The sequence below is a fragment of the Macaca fascicularis genome, chromosome 1 (assembly GCF_037993035.2).
Source record: "Macaca fascicularis isolate 582-1 chromosome 1, T2T-MFA8v1.1".
In the NCBI taxonomy this organism is placed as follows: Eukaryota; Metazoa; Chordata; class Mammalia; order Primates; family Cercopithecidae; genus Macaca; species Macaca fascicularis.
The window spans coordinates 34,393,974-34,412,477 of record NC_088375.1 but is presented as its reverse complement, the minus strand read 5'-3'; the positions used below and the strand labels follow the sequence as shown (position 1 = coordinate 34,412,477).

At 41.8% G+C, this 18,504-nt stretch overlaps 2 protein-coding genes across 4 annotated transcripts in view; one reads left to right on the top strand and one right to left on the bottom strand.

The window, feature by feature from the left end:
* The window catches only part of ASTN1 (astrotactin 1), a 377,384-nt gene that overhangs the window by 307,205 nt on the left and 51,675 nt on the right, over nucleotides 1-18,504 (top strand). The gene's annotated exons all lie outside the window — the stretch shown is intronic.
* PAPPA2 (pappalysin 2) overlaps nucleotides 14,867-18,504 on the bottom strand; it is a 303,262-nt gene continuing 299,624 nt past the window's right edge. Inside the window, exon 22 of one of the 2 annotated variants that reach the window (XM_005540072.5) lies at nucleotides 14,867-18,096. In XM_005540072.5, coding sequence (XP_005540129.3) covers nucleotides 18,022-18,096 — 75 coding nt within the window. In that variant the 3' untranslated portion in view covers nucleotides 14,867-18,021. The remainder of the gene's footprint in view (nucleotides 18,097-18,504) is intronic. The other variant, XM_074020862.1, reaches the window with a different exon arrangement.

Genomic DNA, 18,504 nt, shown 5'->3' with positions numbered 1-18,504 from the left:
CTTTCTCTCTACAATGCCACTTTAAATAGAGATTATCTCAGCTGCCATCAAAATATGTGATTCTATTTAAATTCTTCAATAATCAGGTGTTAAGTGCCTGGGCTTAATAGGTCCCCTTGAAAAGTAATGATCAGAATCCAAGTCCCTGCCCAAGCAGGGACAATTAAAAGAAGGTGATGACTCTAGCAGTTTTAAAACATGGCCACAGATTCTTTGACACTCCTCCCATATAAAGTATGATCTACTGCCTCTCTCCTTGGATCTGGGCAGGTTTCTAAGTATTTTGGCCAACAGATGGTAATGGAAGTGACACTATGTGACTTTCAAGTCTGAATCGAAAAAGGCCTTAGGGCTTCTGCCTTCTTTGAAACTCTTGCTCTTGGAGCTCTGAGCTGCCACCTAAGAAATTCAAGGCCATTGTGCTGAGACCACCATGCTGGAGTGGTCACATGGCAGGGCTCTGGTCCACAGTCCCAGCTCAGATAACCTTGCCAAAGCACCAAACAGGCGAATGAAGCTGTATTGAGACCCCAAGACAGGTGGTATCCCAGTTGCATGCTACCAAGCAACCTCCACCAATACCACATGAAAGAGAAGAATCACCCTGCAAGCTCCTCCTGAATAGCTGCCCCCCCACCAAATTATGTAACATAATAAAATGGTTATTGCTTTAAGCCACTAAGGGTTTTGTTTCTTTGTTTGTGAGATGGAGTTTTGCTCTTGTTGCCGAAGCTGGAGTGCAATGATGTGATCTCGGCTCACTGCAACCTCCACCTCCCAGGTTCAAGTGATTCTCCTACCTCAGCCTTCCAAGTATCTGGGATTACAGGCACCTGCCACCATGCCTGGCTAATTTTTTTTTTTTTTTTTTGTATTTTCAGTAGAGATGGGGTTTCGCCATGTTGGTCAGGCTGGTCTCAAACTCCTGACCTCAGGTGATCCACCTGCCTTGGCCTTCCAAAGTGCTGAGATTACAGGCGTGAACCACTGTTCCCAGCCAGGGATCTTTTAAATAAAAAGAATCCAATCAGGGGTCAACAGTGCCTTTCCATCCACTCAGTGACAGAACATTTAGGTAAGCCCTGCTCTGGGCATGAATTCACTGTGGAAAGGAGATGAGAACTTATGAAGACTGGGCTACATCCAAAATGTCCCTGTTACCAATGAAGTGGGTCTCTGCCTCCATGGAGGGGAGCAAGAAGAAGGGTGGGGCACTGTATCCTAATACTTCTGAGGGGGTGAATCTTAGAACCCAGATAGGAATTCCAGGAGAAGAAGAGAATTGTTCCAGAGCTGGGAAAAGAAAGACAGAGAAGGGAGTGGACAATTTGGGACAAGGGAAAAACATTGGAAGAGAAGAGTTTCTTCCAATTTTACTTTGTTTTTCTGTCCCTTTGTATTTGGAACTTTTTGGATGCAAATGTGCATACCCCATACTTATTATGTGCCACGCACTGTGCTAAACACTTGAACTGCATAATATTCATCAATCTTCATTGCAAGTCTGAAGTAAATACTCTTAAGAAAGAAGAAGCAGAGTCTCGGTATCTTTATATATCTTGCCCAAGTTCACAGCTAAATGGAAGTCCAGGCATTTTGACCAAGGGCTGTCTGACACTAACCCTTACACCATACTGCCATCATGATTAATGAGTTTGTTTCTCATTCATTGTCCTAACAAGGGAAAGACTCATCCCACTGAGATTTTTGCAAATCGCAGCCCAGTTACCCCATGTCAGACAATAAGAGAGAGTGTGGTTGGCCAGTGCAAACTCAGTAATGCCATTAGTAAATCAACTCAGGGCATATAGATTACCTTTACAAGCTGAGCAGATTGTCTCTTCTTGTTTGTTTAGTTGTTTAGCTTGATTTGGGTTTTTTATTTTATTTTCCATCTGTCACGTGAGGATTATTCAGAGCCAAGAAATTGTGACTCTCACTCCGTATGTTCAATGTTGCCTTTTACTATGCTTTAATGGTTCTTTTTGTCCCAGTCTCTGTTTTCTGCATGCATCCATGGTAACACTCAATGCTTGGGTGAGAACTCAGGCAACAAATGCCTGCTGCGCTGAGGACAGCATAGCTTGATATGTTTTGATAACCTAATGCCTCCTAACCCTGCTCCCACCAGCAACTCCTATTTTATTGTCACATCAAGTAAGCAATTAATGAGCAGTTTGGTTTCAAACGAAACCTCAACATTATATAATAAAATTTTATAATTTCTCTTGACATATGTGGGAGTCCAGGACTTGGCTCATGTCTGCACTATTCCAAAGTGAGAAAATAAATAAATAAATCTCTTTGTTCTGGTAGTTTGCAGTGTCTGCTGTAATTGGATTGATTCCCCTAGAGATAGACAGGTTTTGACATCATGTTTCTTCACCAAATCTGCCTTTTGTTAGAGTCTATGATATGCTTGCTCACATGGGAGTACAAATTAGTGTAATTGATTCCTTACTATCTTTCTCAGTGGGAGAACTTTAGCCATATTTTGTGCTTAATAATTAGGAGCAACTTGCTTTGTTTCAAATAATTCAAATGTCAAGTGCCCCTGAGGCTACTGGTGTCCCATGAGTCAGGCAGTGTTCCCTGAAATACTGACTTAGAGATGGAACCGCTCATGCCCTGTCCCTGTGGTGTGGAAGGATTTAAGTGCCCACAGATAAAACTAAGGCTGAATGTGCCTTACATGCCATTTTGCCCCGATGACCACTGACTATAACAGTAATGCACATACTCCTAATCAACCACTGCCTGTTTGTTCTCCGATCCATTTCTCAACCTTCCACTGTTCTGTATCACATAGTGCTGACTCTTACAAACTATTGGAACTTTTCCCAGACTCCTTTGTCAACAGGCTTCCAGTGTGTTGGGACAGTCAGAGGAGTTGTAGATGATTGGAGGAAAGGAAGAAGAAGGCAACAGGGGTATTTCCCCTTCTCCCTGCCTCAGATGGTGTCTCCAGCATCTTCTTCATGACCTCTGTCTCCTCCATGTGATCCTCCATCCCCTCAAAGCAGGAGCTGCGCCCTGATGTTGCTAATCTGATAGGTTGCTCCTATTTGTCCTTCTACAATCCCAAAGTCTTTCTAATTGATTTCTCACCTTGAGCTTCCTCTGTGGAATTACCTAAAATGTATTCTGCTTTCCTGACTAGGTATTGATTAATATATACTTCAAACTAAAAGTTAGTACATATCATCTGACATGGAAATTTTGTAACTCTTTAGGATTTGAAAGACAATCTGGAAGATAACAATTTTATGCCAAAAGTAAGTACATTTTTATGAATTCTAAGATTGATTGCAGGGGTGACGAATAGGTTTCCACTTGAGTGCGAAATTTGATAAAGCAGCAGTGGCTGCCTGGAAAACTGACTTGAAAAAGATTCTGAGAATGGATCTGTACCTGGCCAGAAAGAGTGATGAGATGCATGATCAATACTTCATACAGATATTGAAATGGCAAATAGCAAGATATGTGCTGTGCATTTGTCTTGAGTAATTTATAGAGCTAAAATAGGCATGGAATACTCAAAGTCCGTACTATTTAGGAAAATCTATTATGTATACATCACATATTGTACATAACTTATGGCATATACAAAGGTGAACATAAGTTCATTACATGTTGAAAATGGAAATAGAGTGAGAACAAATGTTTTTGAGATTTGCTAACCCCACTACTTACACATCAATTTCATAGCATTTCCCTTACGTTTTCTGAGCTGCCATTTTTAGGTATAAATCAGTATTTTTTTTAAAGACCTAACAGTGTTGATTTGGTATCTTAGATGGCAGAAAATGAAAAATTTCAGTCTCCATCTGTTTCTGCCACTTGAGCAACGTATCAGTAGGGCTGCAGTCAAGACTTTGACAGAGAGAATTTAATATCAGGAATTGGTGAAAAGGTTCTGGAGAACCAAACAAAACAAAAATATCTGAAACACTGAGAAAGTACAGAGGTATTAATACTAACTGCAGGACACAGCCACAACCTTTAGGGCTGGGAGAGCAAAGGGAGGAATTTGGTTGACTCAAAACTAGATTCCTTCAAAAAGGAGGGGTCATTTGCCTGGTGCCGGGATTTCTTTGGAAGAACATAATGAGGCTGGTTCTTTATTTTCTTTTGTTTATTTATTTATTTATTTTTGAGACGGAATCTTACTCTGTTGCCCCGGCTGGAGTGCAGTGGCACAATCTCAGCTCACCACAACCTCTGCTTCCTGGGTTCAAGCAATACTCCTGCTTCTTGGGTTCAAGTGGTACTCCTGCCTCAACTCCTTGAATAGCTGGGCACCACCATGCCTGGCTAATTTTTGTATTTTTAGTAGAGACAGCGTTTTGCCATGTTGGCAGGCTGGTCTTGAAGTCCTGGCCTCAAGTGATCTGCCTGCCTCGGCCTTCCAAAGTGCTGGGATTACAGGCGTGAACCACCGTGCCTATCCGAGGCTGGTTCTTTAATGCACAAAGATGAAAGAGACAGGAATACACTGCTTTTGCCACTGTGAGAAGCCATTGGTTGGAAGCTACTGAGTTGAACATCCAGCCGACAGGAAGGCACCAGCCCCTCTCCCTTCTTCCTTCCAGTCTCTCTGATGCCCCCATCGACAAAATCTAACATGGTCTGACTGACAAAAAGGAACTGGTTTGTAGTGTTCCAAAAGCAGCATCACGAAGCAGAGGACAGATGATGGGTTTCAGCCATGACACAGTAGCTTACTAACTGCAACAAGCAGCCTGAAGGTGGAACAAGATAAGACTCTTGAAATTACTTAGTGCAGTGGCAAGAATATGCCTAGCAGGTGTTCAACTAATATTATCACTCTGGGATCCTCTTCAGTGTCCCTTAGACACTGAAATGAGGCCACATGTTTCACCAACATTATCCTTCCCCAGTTGCTTTCTCTTCATAACAGGATAGGGTAGCAAGAAAACATGTTCCAAATTTCCATTGCTCATCATTTTTTTTATGTGCCAAAGATCTTTTGAATCTGAAATTGGACTTCCTTTAAGAGGTTTGATTATCGTATGTGAGGTTTCTTTGTTGCCGAAGATGCTATATTTTTAATAGCAACTAATGTTTATTGATGACTAATTACGTACCAAGCACCATATAAGCACTTTTGCATAGCGTCTGTAGTCTAAATCACCAAACAACCCTATAAAAAGATACTACCACTATCTACATGAGATGTTACAAACTTCAGTTCCTTTTTGTCAGGCTTAGATTAAATGGTCTAGGACCATACAGCTGGGAGCCACCATTAAGCATGGGAGGCTAGGATATCCCCTTTTTACCACTCTGCAAAGCTGCCATGTAGCTCACTTAAATCACCTTCCCTTCTACATTCGTTCAACATGGTGAGTGAACTGAACTAACAGCAAAATTTGATGAAATGCTTTTTTTGTTTGTTTTGTAATCTAGGAGGAGGGAGCAATGCACACAGTTCTTGCATACAGCAAAACTGGGAGCCTTCTGATAAACAAGACGTAGCAATCTTTTTTATATTTCCCAGCCTTGCTGCTGCATCCAGGTCATTAGCACAGAGGCAGTCCTGCCATGGAGGAGCCATGACTATGGCTCTAGGCCTGTGCACTTTCAAGGCTCCTGGTGATGTGTGCTTATTGGCATAGGTAGAAACGGAAACTCCAGAACTCCTCCCATCTTTGAGCTCACTGAAATTTAACCTACACTGGCTTAACCTACCAAGTATAACTATCATCCTGGCCTGGCCACATTCTCAGACAGACCATTCCAGCTACTGGGATGTCTATACAGTCAGAGGACAGGCACATTCTACCACACCCATTTTGATCTGCTGCACGTACATCATGGTAACTCCTGACCAGGAAGGTCAGTGTAATGCACTTCAGACTTCTGGATCTTCCAAACAGTTTCACTTTTGGGTATCCAATGAAGGAAGATGTTTTGATCCTCACCCTGTAGCTTCTATGTCCCTTGGCAACTAGGAGGGGATCAGAAAATGCCCACATAGAGGTGTTGGTGATGGAGCTGACTAGAGTAGGGCAAAGTGGGGGGAACATAAAGAAAGGGTATCTGGTTGCCATGGCAAGCCAGCAAACACTCAAAAGAGAGAAGGAGTGGCCTAGGACTTAATGAAGTGCCACTGGGTTTAAGCAGTAACTGGAATGTCTGAGTATAGCTGCATTCCTTCCCACAGAGCCTGGGGCCAGCCCACTAGCAGGGACTATCCGTACCTCTCAGGAATGCTCAGGATAAAGACAGCCACGGAAAAGACAAGCAGGCCTCCCAGGTGTGGGTTTCCATACTCCAGCCACAGAAATTGGGGCCTCCCAGAAGAAATTTGGAAAACTCCTCAAAGAGCCAAAAGGGACTTGATCTACAAATTATTTTTTTCCCTAAAAACTCTGACACTGACATTCTTTGGGGTATGAGAAGGCACTTTGAAAGTCCTTCCTTACAGAAGTTTACTTCTGGCTTTCTCTTTGCTCCCTACCCTACTCTAAGATGGTATTCTCACTGTGGCAGTGGCCCTGGGGTCTGAGAGACCTCACGGTTTGATCAAACGGAAGACATGTTAGCAGTGGGACTGTAGATGACAGTGAGTTGAAGAGGCAGGTCTGGAAAGATGCTGGATCCAGAAAAGACAAGATGATAAATATATGGAAGGACTAGGGCTGGCATGGCACTGGCAACTGGATTTAGAGAGTACAAAAAAGCCTGAGGTCAAGGCAGAGTCGGGTGTCAGAGTCCAGTGGTTGAATGAAGCATTCACTAGCCAAGAGATTCCTAGAAACTCTGATAAGAGTGTAACAGTGAGGTCAGCTGCTGGCCAGGTAGCCGATGAGGAAGGAGACTTGGAGGCCCCCCGAAGAGCCTGGAAAACAGATATTGCCAAAATCTCAACTTGACTTCACCTCTGAGTCTTGCTACTTAAGTTCCCTTCTTCAGACTAACTCTTCTGTCCTATGTCATCATTCCTAAACCTTAACCAGCTTAGAAGAAACTCATGTCTAAAGTGTGCCATGAATGGAAACTAGAAACAAGTAGTGAGATTTTGAGCACTTATGAAATGCTAATAAGGTGATGTAGGGTACTTCACCGAAAAAGAAGGAACAAAATCCATTTACTAATAAATATGTAATCAAATATTAAATATTTAAGAATTTAAAATGTAATCAATGTGTATTAATAACTGTATTTTTAGCTCCAGCTATACTAGGGAAAGAAACTTGTGCAGAGCGTTTCGTGTGTGCCAGATGCCTTCAAGGATGACTAGATTGCCCATTTAAATGTGTAAAACATCCAAGAAAATTTAAGCTTATCCCTCAACTTTACAAATGGGCCCTAAAAGACTCAATCATCTGCTCAAGGTCTCCCTGAGCTAGGATTCCAACTAGGTCTTGATGTTGAAGTCTGTACTCCCTGGATGAGCACACATGAATACCTAAGTGCTTGCAATGTCTACCAAACATCACTTTGAGAGAGACAAGGGCTGAAATACAAAAATGCCTTGTTACCTCCGGGGACTTCATTTATACCTAGAGAGAACCTCTGCTACTCTCCCCAAGCAATGACCATCGCCTGGGGCACTCTTCCCTACATGAAGGTAAACTGTCTAACTCTAAAATTATGACGGGTGGTTATGGATTGCTCATTAGCGAGTGTGCTGCCCAGGAAGAGCCCCGGGACATGCTCTGGCATTAGCATGACCCTCTAAAATGGTGGAGAAATTGCACTCTCGCTGACATAGTTTTTAAAAAATTTTTCCTCCCTTAAAACTTGGAATCAAGGTCACATTCTATTAAATCTGGGGCCTCAAACTGGAACACAGCATGGCTTTAAATGAAATTATACTTAAAACATAGCCAAAAGTTCATAGAACACTTAATTGTATGTGAGCATGCATGTGTGTGAGGGAGAGGGAGAAACAGAGAGAGAGAGAAACATTAACCAGCCTGTTAAAATGATGTATATCCCAGGCCAGAAAGTGCACAGGAATTCAAAAGCTGACCAATAACCATCTCCACTAATTTGTTTCTTCTTGGTTCTTTCTGTACCAGGGATACTTCTGTTTACTTAGGGTAGTGATACACAGAAAAACTATTTTTGAAGTGCCAGCTCCAGGATAGGCACTTCACATTCATTGTAGTAAGTCTGCATAACAATTCTGTAAGTTGGAAATTTATTAACATCTTGCCATTTCACAGATGGGAACACTGAGTCTCAAGCCATTAACTAATTTGCTCAAGATCTCCCAACTTGATCTCGGGTCAAGTTGCCTCTTAGACCCTCTATCTTGTTTGATCGACAGTTGCTACTTTCCCCCCCCATCCACGTGAACTACTTACACCTGAGATGTTTATGTGCACCTGGTAGTCTATTAGCTGGGCAAAAGCATGCCTCAACATAAAACTGATCTTCAAGTCCAGAATACAGTGATCAACTTGAGAATGAATCATTTTGCTGCTGTGTACTCCAAACCCACAGTCTTCTATGTTGGCCTTGCACTACCATCAGTCCTTGAACTATTGCTCAAGAAGTGATCAAAACATAAAACTCTAGTATCCACAGATCAACCCACCCATCAACCGCAAACACACAAATACAACATGCTCTTTTCTTTTGGTTTTCGCATGCATCAAATCAGAGTTGAAATTCAATTCGACACATTTCAAGGTTTTATTTAGGGCAGGAAAGAACACTATGTAAGGCAGTGCCAGAGATCCAAAAATGGGTAATACAGTGTTTTCAGAGCCACCACATAAAGGTGTGAGGTTGTGTCCTGCCCAAGGCTGCCTGATCCAAGGAGTGAATATGTCCAGAAATCCAGCCATGCTACCTGGATTTTCAAGCCATAGTCTCTGATGCTGACTTGCCTTTATTCAGATAAAAGGATACCTTTTTCTAACTCTCCCAAAAGGCATCAAATGGCCTAGTGGAGCCCCAAGTTCACCTGCTGTTAAAGAGGTTACAATTGAATAGTGAAGAAAGACAAGAACACACATCTAATAAAAATATCAGTCAAATATATTGATTATCCTAGAAAAGGACAATAGGGGTTATGGGAACCTTAAATCTCATCAAACAGAAAGATGAAGAAAGTCTTCATGAGATTAGAGATGTGTGAGAAACTCTTGAAAAAATGAGCAGGTTTTTTGGCATGTGAAGGTAGAAGGTAAGGCACTCCAGGTTAGAAAATAACATGAGCACAGAAGTGGGAACTTCAGGGACTGGGGAGGTATCACCTTTGGCAAGGGTATGGAGTATTTGTTCAGAAGTAGGGGGAGGTCAGTGTGAAAGGTTGGCTGTGCAGTGTGAAAAGTCTCTGTGTTCGAACCTTAAGGACACAGAGACAGCAAACTCTTTCCATAAGTAATGGGTGACTCCACAAGAGCTGTGCATTCAGAGGAACAGTGTGGACTCACTGTGCTGGAATCAATCAGAGGGGGACGAGGCAGGTGAAGAGGACTCGCTTGGAGACTTTACCATGGCCTGTTCCAGAAGTGATGCCAGCCCCAGCCAGAGTGAGAGCACAGCAGATGGAAAGAGGATGATGGATGTGAAAGATATGAAGGATATGCATGGATTATTTACAAGTACAGAGAAACTGCTGTAGAAAACAATTTTACTCTGAGTAAAAGCCAGAGTCATTACCATAGCTAACAAGACCCTCCATGGTCCCCTCCACCCCTCCACACTTAACTCTGACGTCACCTCTCTCCCTCACTCTGCTCCAGCCATACCAGCCTCAATGGTCTTCCTCACACACACGAAGGTCTCTCCCACATTATACTTGCTGTTCCCCGTGTCTGGCTCATTCTCCCTCCCAGGTATCACTTGGCTCATTTCCTCACTCCCTTCACATCTCCAAGAAGCATCCATGGACCTTCCCTATGTGAACTAGCTCCTCTCCAGCCCTGCCACTCCTTACCCCAACTCACTGCATTTTTTTCCATAGCAATCTTCCACAGCTGGCATACATGTTTGTTGCCTACTATTTGTCTCCTTCAACTTCAAGTTTCTTGAGGACAGAAACTTTGTTTTACTCACTATAGTATCCCTAGTGCCTTGGATGTAATAGTTGTTCAACAAAAATATATTGACTAAAATAATGATATTATCAGCTATGTGAGTATTTTTAACTTCATTAAAGTCAGAGAAGGCCAGATATAAAACACATAGCTTTGGGAGATACTGAGTTCCTTGATACGAGGTAAATTCATAATGAAGCAGGACAACTCACTGGAAGGAATGCTATAGTGAATAATAATGAACTTTTGGAGACCCTTTCAAGCCTGAGAACCTGCAAAACTAAGTATGGTGCTTTATGTGTGTGGTTTCTCAGGAAATGGAGTGTTGTAATAGAGCATGGCGGGTTAATGCACGAACTCTAGAACCAGACTATTGGGTCCAAACCCTGGCTCTGCCACTTACTGGATGTGCCATCTTGGGCTTCTTTGTGGCTCTCTCAATATTTCTTATGTCTCATTTATATTAAGTGCTGCACTGCTTTCCAGTCACTGTCTGACTTCCCAAAGTTAGGGTCCCAGGAATGACTACTTATCTCAGCTACCAAAAAATGGCTTTATAAAAGCTACAAGTCAGTAAGAGATCTTTTTATTTGTTTTTTAATTTATGGTTTCAGGTGTCTAGATGTATAATTTGTAGATGATTTATTTAAATGTATTTTTCCAAACTAGAATAATATAACCCAAAATATCCACCTAAGCATGATATAACATTACGTTAGCCATGAGATATAAGTAGCATGATTTAAAAAGCAAATTGAATTATATATGTGCGTAATACTTTAGAACTGTACTGGCCAGTGGCATGGCTAGCTACATGTTGCTATTTAAACCACTGAAATTAAGTAACATTTAAAATTCAGTTTTTCAGTCTTATTGGTCACTTTAAAGGCTAGATGGCAACCTGTAGTACCTAGTGGCTACCACATCAGACAATGCAGATGTAGAACATTTCCATCATTGTCGAAAGTTGCATTGGACTGTGCTATTGTATAACTGGATAAATTCGGCAATTCAATTGTCTTTTGAAGAAAATAACCAGTGTTCCACATAGCTAATGCAACTTTATAGGCATATTCCGGCTGAGTTAACAAAAATTTCCGCCAACTCCAAAATTTTACCCTAGCCCACTTTCTTTTCTTCAGCTCCATGCTTTACAACCTTTACCCTACAGATCCCCTTTGCTTCTCTCTGAATCAGTGGGATAGAACATCTTCTGCCAGCCAAACTACTTGGGAGTCTCCATTTGTTCTAACTGTCCTGGGAACATAAATAATGATGGCACATATCTTAGTCTCTCTCATGTCAGGGAAGCATGGTGTTTGAGAATTTGAAGCCACAAAAGGGCAGTTCCCCCACCCCCAACTTCCTTTTCTTCACCCTCAAACTTTTTTATTTTTTTTTTTTAAGATGGAATCTTATTCTGTTGCCCAGGCTGGAATGAAGTGGTGCAATCTCTTTTTGCCTCTTTTGGCCACAACTTTTGCCTCCCAGGTTAAAGCGATTCTCCTGTCTCAGCCTGATAAGTAGCTGGGATTACAAGTGTGTGCCACCATGCCTGGCTCAATTTTTGTATTTTTAGTGGAGAAGGGCTTTCACCATGTTGGCCAGACTGGTCTCGAACTTCTGACCTCAAGTGATCCGCCCACCTCGGCCTCCCAAAGTGCTGGGGTTACAGGCATGAGCCACCATGCCCAGCTGCAAACTTTTTGAGAGAATAATCTATACACATCATCTCCATCAATCACTCTTTAACCCCTTCCTGTCTGGCACTTCTTAAGCACTATGCTGGGTATGGGGCTGCAAAAGCAGATATTTAGGAAACTGAGACTCAGAGAGATTCAGTAACTAGATGACTTATCTAGTGAGTAATGGACCCAGAATTCAACTCAGATTTGTCAGCCTTGAAACTTTGTGGTTGTCATCCTTGCAGATCATTATGCTGCTGCCCATGGGTCACAAGTCACCAATACATCCTACATATTGACTTTCTAGGTCCAGGCTCAGTCATCCCTGCCCGCAGCCTCCCTGTGCCAGGTCACCTATCAAGGTAGAGAAAGCATGAACAATGTTGAGTTAATAAGCGATATTTCCCCATTGTGAAGACCACTTGGATATTCTAAAAAGCTATCTAAATTTTCTTACGGATTATTCTAATGGTTATTGATTCGCTACCTACGAAGTTGTTAATTGGAAGTCATTTGTACCCTAAGATAACTTGCCTAACTGTTCAGGAAGCACTTTGAGTTGCACGTATTAAATTGTAGTATGGGGGAAATTCTCTAACTTGAACAGTCTTTTATGTGTATAAACATTTTTAAACCGGCAATTGTCTTCAGAAGGGCATGTTGACGCAACATAATTGGTAGTCATTAAAAAGTCAACACTGTCCCTTTTTTTCACTCATTTTTTTTGCATTTGAAATTTGACTGTTGTGTAGACAAAGACAAAGAAAAGGAAGCTTGTCTATATTAAATTATCTTAGAAGAAAATTGAATTTGAAGAACATTAACAAATTGCAGTTAATGTGAACTATTGTCATTATGCGGAACTATCTTTCAGGGGTTAGAAATGTTTTTATTATACGCACTTGGAATAAAAATTTGACCTGTAGATTTCTTTCAAGAATGTGCTTCATCATTGCTAATGCATAGCAGTGTAACCTAAAGATTGAGTGGCAGGACCAGATTAAAAATGAAAACCAAACTGTCTTAAGCAAGGAGCCAAATGTGGCAAATCACACACCATAGTGCATTGACCACCAGACTGAATTCTGACTGGAAAAGATGTACTCAATCTCAGGTAGGCTCACACTATGGGAGACTTGAGAATAACCATCTATTTTCTAAACTAGTCTTGTGTTTTGCCAGGCCAAATATCCCAGGTACATGTAGAAGCTTTTATGGGCATGGATCATTATGGGTTACAAGATTCTCACCACCACCACCCTTTCCTTCTGAGCTAACCACTGGGAAACCTGAAATACTAAAAGTATTTCAGTGGTCTTTCTGGAGCAACATAGAAAGAAATGACCCAAAGTCAGCTTCAGAGATGCCCTGGAGCCCTTCTCATTACCTCACCCAACCCTACCCTAAGCCCTTCATCATCTGGATGGCCTGAATCTAAGAGTAGTAAGTCTCCCAGCTGACAGATGACTCATCATGTCATTTAAGTTTGTCAGTCAATGGAAACCAGAGCTCGAAAGTCTCTGTCCAGGACTCTCCCCAGGGAAGCTATTAAGGAAAATGCTGCCTTGCCAGACATTTCTGTCCAGCTGGCCTAACTGGTATGTGCAAGGGCATCTGCTTATACTCAGGGCCTGGCATGAGGAGAGGGCCCTGGAAGGGTGCTCAAGAAGGTTTGCCCTCAGTTTTCCTACCATTTGCTATGAACAACAGGCAGGAGAGAAAATAGGCTTAGCTACTAAAAAAGCCACAAGGAAAGCAATGAGCACCTTGAAACATAAACTGGTAAAAAGACATTAAACTTTCACATTGCAAATGGATCTGGGTTTACTCTTTGGCCTAGCAGGCTGAACACTGTGCAATAGAAAATATTACATTTGGGGACAAAGAACTTGGATTCCCACCCCAACGTGCATTTAGATATGTGAACTTAAATTTTCCTGTAACCTCACAGACACTCGCTTTCTTCATCTGTAAAATGAAAAGAAACAAAACAAAACTGTCCTTGCTCTGCCTAACCTGTGGGTAGCCATAAACCATATGAAAGCACTTAGTAAATCATAAAGAAGATGCTTTTTTCTCTCTCTCAAATGTTTATTTCTAACCACAAACCTCTCTCCCAAGTCCAAGCTCACATTCTCAACTGTCCATTTCACAGTTCTTTCCACAGGGCTCATAGGTGTGCTGAGATATCTACTCAGCCCTTCCAGTAGCCAGGTGGTGACTGGTGTGGCCAGAAAACTCTGCAAACTGGCCCCAACTGCAGAAGCCTCCTCTAGGATTCTGAATACTGCTTTGGATGGCATTTCCTATCTGGCCCTCAACCTGAGTTTATTGAAAGAGCAAATGAATACTCTTCCTTTAAAAGCCTGCTCCTGCTAGCTTTCCTCTTGACAAGCTTTCAGATTGTGTATTTAATGCAGAGGCATCATCCTTGACATTTCATTTCACCTCTCTCCATCCTATTAATCACCATTTTTCTTTTCCTTCTAACATCTTGGTGTCCCACAGAACCAGGCTAACTCCCTTCATATGATCTTGAAGAACTTTCTCTACCAGGCTGTGGCTTACCGTTCTTATTTGTGAAGTGAGAATATGTTATTTGCAGCTCTGTTGTAAGAATTAAGTAAGATTCTGTATTTACCAAACGTATGGTACATGCTAGCTTAGTTCTACCTTCCAGCTAAGCTGGATGCCTCACTGATGTTCCATAATGCACACCGATCCCAGTCCTACCTCCACAGCTTCAACCCTCTTATTTACCTTGCCTGGACTCTCCTCTCCCCACCCCCATTTCTGCCTGTCAGATCATATGCATCCTTCCCCAACCAGTTTCTAAATGCTGCCTACCTTTGGCATCCAGGAGTGAGCCCTACTTCCTCTGAACTGTAAGTCATTCTTGCACTTTATTTCAAAACTCAGGAGACATTTGACATTCCTACCTCACATTCTACTTTCATATATGCCATGTCTTCTTATGGGCTTTCATGTTCATCTTCCTTACACATTCTATTTACTTAACAAATTATTTTTAAATGACTAAAAGAAATGACTAATCAATCAAATAAATAATGACTGTTGCCCGGACCCGGCACAAGACAATGGAAAGTGATTAGAAAGTGATGAAATGATTTAAACAAAGAGACACCAAGACACATCATATTTTGTGTGCTGATTTTTTAATGAACATCTTATAATCTTACAAAATAACTGGCTGTAGCTGTTTTACATTACAATACAGTAGATCAGCTCCTTTCACTACATTCCCAATCAAGCCATCCCCTTGGGTGTTAACTAATGCACTCAATAGTGATCACAAAGAATACAGGAAGTGCCAAGTTCAATGCCTTATAATAGAAAAAAGAGAAGAAGAGAATCAGGAAGAGCTCTTTACTTTCACAATCCCCTTACTTTCATTTCTGTCAGAATCTGCCCATTCTCCTCACCCTGTCCCCTTAGCTGCCTTTCTGATTGGAAGTTGTCATGCCAGTTGTCAGAGCCAGCTAGCCCTGGGCCACCTGGGCACAATCAAACACACAGAAGAGTCTCTGAGAAAGGCTGTCAATGACCACATGGGTGGATAAGAGCAGCAGAATGTGGACCACCACATGGAGTGAGTGTGAGTTGATGTTACTGGGATCTGTGACCACAGCGTCTTAGTCCTTCCACTTTATCGGTGACCTGAGTTGCCCAAAACATCAGGTCCCAGGAACAAAGACTGGAAGAACCTGCTGTCTCTGAATAGCTACAGCTGACTATGGCTGGGAAGCCTTATAGCCTAAGAGGCTTTTCACACACAACAGGAACTTTCCTTTTGCCTTCCCAGAGCAGTGGTGAATTGCAGAGAATAAAATATTTTAAAAAGAAGTTTAAAACAGAAATGTTCTTACTGTTGCTCTTGTGGAGAGACCGTATAAAGACACACACTGGCGTGAACCACAGGCTCCATGTTCCTGCGCTGAGTAATGCCCAGGATAACAATTCCTCTGCATCAATCTCAGAGAAGGTAGGATTCCCCAAGGCAGAACTTAGCACACGTCCAGCAATTTGGACATTTTCCCCAAGAAAGCAATTTTATAAAATTTTGAAAATAGAGTGTCTAAACTTTTCCATTGTCCTTTGCATATTGAAGCCTATCAGAATCCCAATAATAAATATGTTTGTCTTCTTGGAGGCACTAAGCATGATCCAAGACAATGAATGGTATCTGAACGACACTTTCTTTATGCTAGTGATTAGAGGACAAAAGGTTTTTTTTGAATGGGTGAACTCTGCTCTTTCCTTTTCCCAATAACTTTGCCACCCTCATTCCACAAACCCACAGATTAATGTGGGTACATCGCCTTATTCGTGTTTTACTCCCTTTCAGGGTATTGTTCTTCCCTACATGATAGTATGGATAATATTTCTATGGTTGTGGTAGTATTTCCTATTCCTATTTGCACAGCCATTGCTCTAGTGTTGATGGGAAGAGTAGAAAAACTGTGGTCAAAGCAAAAAGAGCAGAAGGATGGGAAGAGACCACAGTTGAGCTCTAAATTTTGTCTGTTCTTGGTTTCCATTGGAGAAGAAACTTCAAGGGAGACAAGCCTCATAGCCTTCCTAAAATGAGTAAAACTAGAATGTTAAACAGAAATTGGCTCCTTACTCTCTTTCCCTAGGGTCTAATCCAGAAACCGTTACAAGAAAATGTAACTGCAACAGACTACATCCCAGTGAGCCTGGGACGTAAATAGAGAGAGGCTTAATGTGGTCATTTCATGTGCAGTCCATCTATTGGGTAAGAAAGGGTAAAAACAACAAAATGGACCTTAAATAGCTGAAATTCTTCTGTCTCCCCACAGAGTGTCACCCTTGCTCCATGCATTTCTATAACTTGCTCAAGTCAAAATCTCCAGCTCACAGATTTTGTACATGATACTTCAAGAGAATTTATCTCAGATTCTTCATTGCTCAAGGGACCCACTTTGGTCTTCTTTGGAGACTTGGAACAAGGACCGAGTCTCCCTGATCACTTCCATTCTCATTCCCTGGGCCTGGATTTAACCCTGACAGTTCTTGCCTGTTCTTTCGTCTCCTCCTACCTTTCTCCTATATCATTTCCATAACATTTTTCCCCCAGAAAAATCAACATTTGGTCATGTGACTGTGAGTGATGGCCAGACTTGGAGACTTCTAACAAGAAGTGGGACTACAGGCCAAGTATGAGGAGCGTGTGAGTTCCTGTAATCCTGGTGATCAGAGAATGGGCCATAGTACAAACTTGCTGACTGGCTGACAGCCACACTTGGAACAGGCATGTATGGAAGTGCAGAAAATCCTGGGTCTCACCAACTCCAATTGGGAGTTCTGAGAAGTGGACACAAGTTAGTATATTCTTTGTGGACAGATATTCAAGAACCATAGTCTAGTTCTCCTGGACCCATCACCAATGGTACTCAGACCCAACTTCCTCTGCCTCTTAGTACCACCATTCCAACTCTCCATCTCCTTGGTCATAAAATGGGCCCAACTCCCAGGTCATAACAAAAAGATGATTAGCTTTACATGCTAGCATCCAGAATTTCATTTAACTACTGCCTCTCCTTCTGCACTTCCCATTCAACCTGCCAATCCCCATCCATAGAAAGATGGGAAAATAAGTTGCCTTTCTGTCCTCAAAGTCTCAGCATTCATTTTGAATGTGAACTTCACAGCAGCATGTGTGGAACAATGAATAACTTTTAGCTTAGTAAACAGCAAAAAATATAATATATATAATATATTTATATAATTATGTTTAAATACTTATAAAGAATTAATAACTAACTTCATTATTTAAGGGCAACTACACAAAAAGAAAAAAAGCCAGTTGAGAGCAGACAAGCTCTGAAAGATGGCAATTCATTTGAAATGGGCATTAACAGAGTATCCCTGCCAATTTCTCCTCTAGTATTTTGGTAATGGTTTACAAGTTGGGTGGGACTGAATAGTTGGCAGGGTGTAGAGTGGGGAGCAGGGTAAGAGTTGAAGATAGGATTTAATAGAATATAAATGAGGGAGGAGGGTCCTTATGTATCTATTGTATTTCCCCTTCCATGTTAATCAACTGCCACTTTAAAGAAACTTTTGCCTATGATTCTCTCCTACTTGGGCTATTCGATGAACTAGTTGGCACCTATCAATATCCTCTGGCATTTCTTATAAGATCCTTCATGCTCTTCCTCCTTCCTCCATTTCATGACTGTTCTTCATTCACCCTTTGTTTCCTCCTGGGTCAGCCTCTCTTTCTTACTGCCTCTGAGGCAGTGGAGGGAGGGGCTTGCTTGTTCCCACAGTTACTGATTTTCTTCTGCCTTGGGGTCCCGGCAGGTGCACTCATCCAGGTCACAGTCAGCAGCAAATGGAATGACCTAGGGGAATGAAAGGGAAGTTGAAATGTGATAGCTTCACACTTTTCAACCAGCTTTCACTTTCCTCACTTGGTCCCAGAGGAACTGTAGAATTATGTGCTAATATCACAAACTGGAAATTAACACACAGTTTTCCCACTCACACATCATGTCACCATGTAGCTTTGGCAAGGTAGTTGTTCCTTGCTTCACTTTTCTCATATATGAACTGGGGAGGACAATAGAAACTACCCCAGAGAGTGTTTGTGTGATTTAAATAATATGAGTATAAAGCTCTTCTATATTGCCAAGCATTTATAACTACTATTCTATCAGTTCTAATATTACTACTCATATCTACAAATCCTGCTCTTACTGTTACTGTCACTTTCCCTGTGAAGTAGGAAAGATGAATAGGTGGCATTAGCA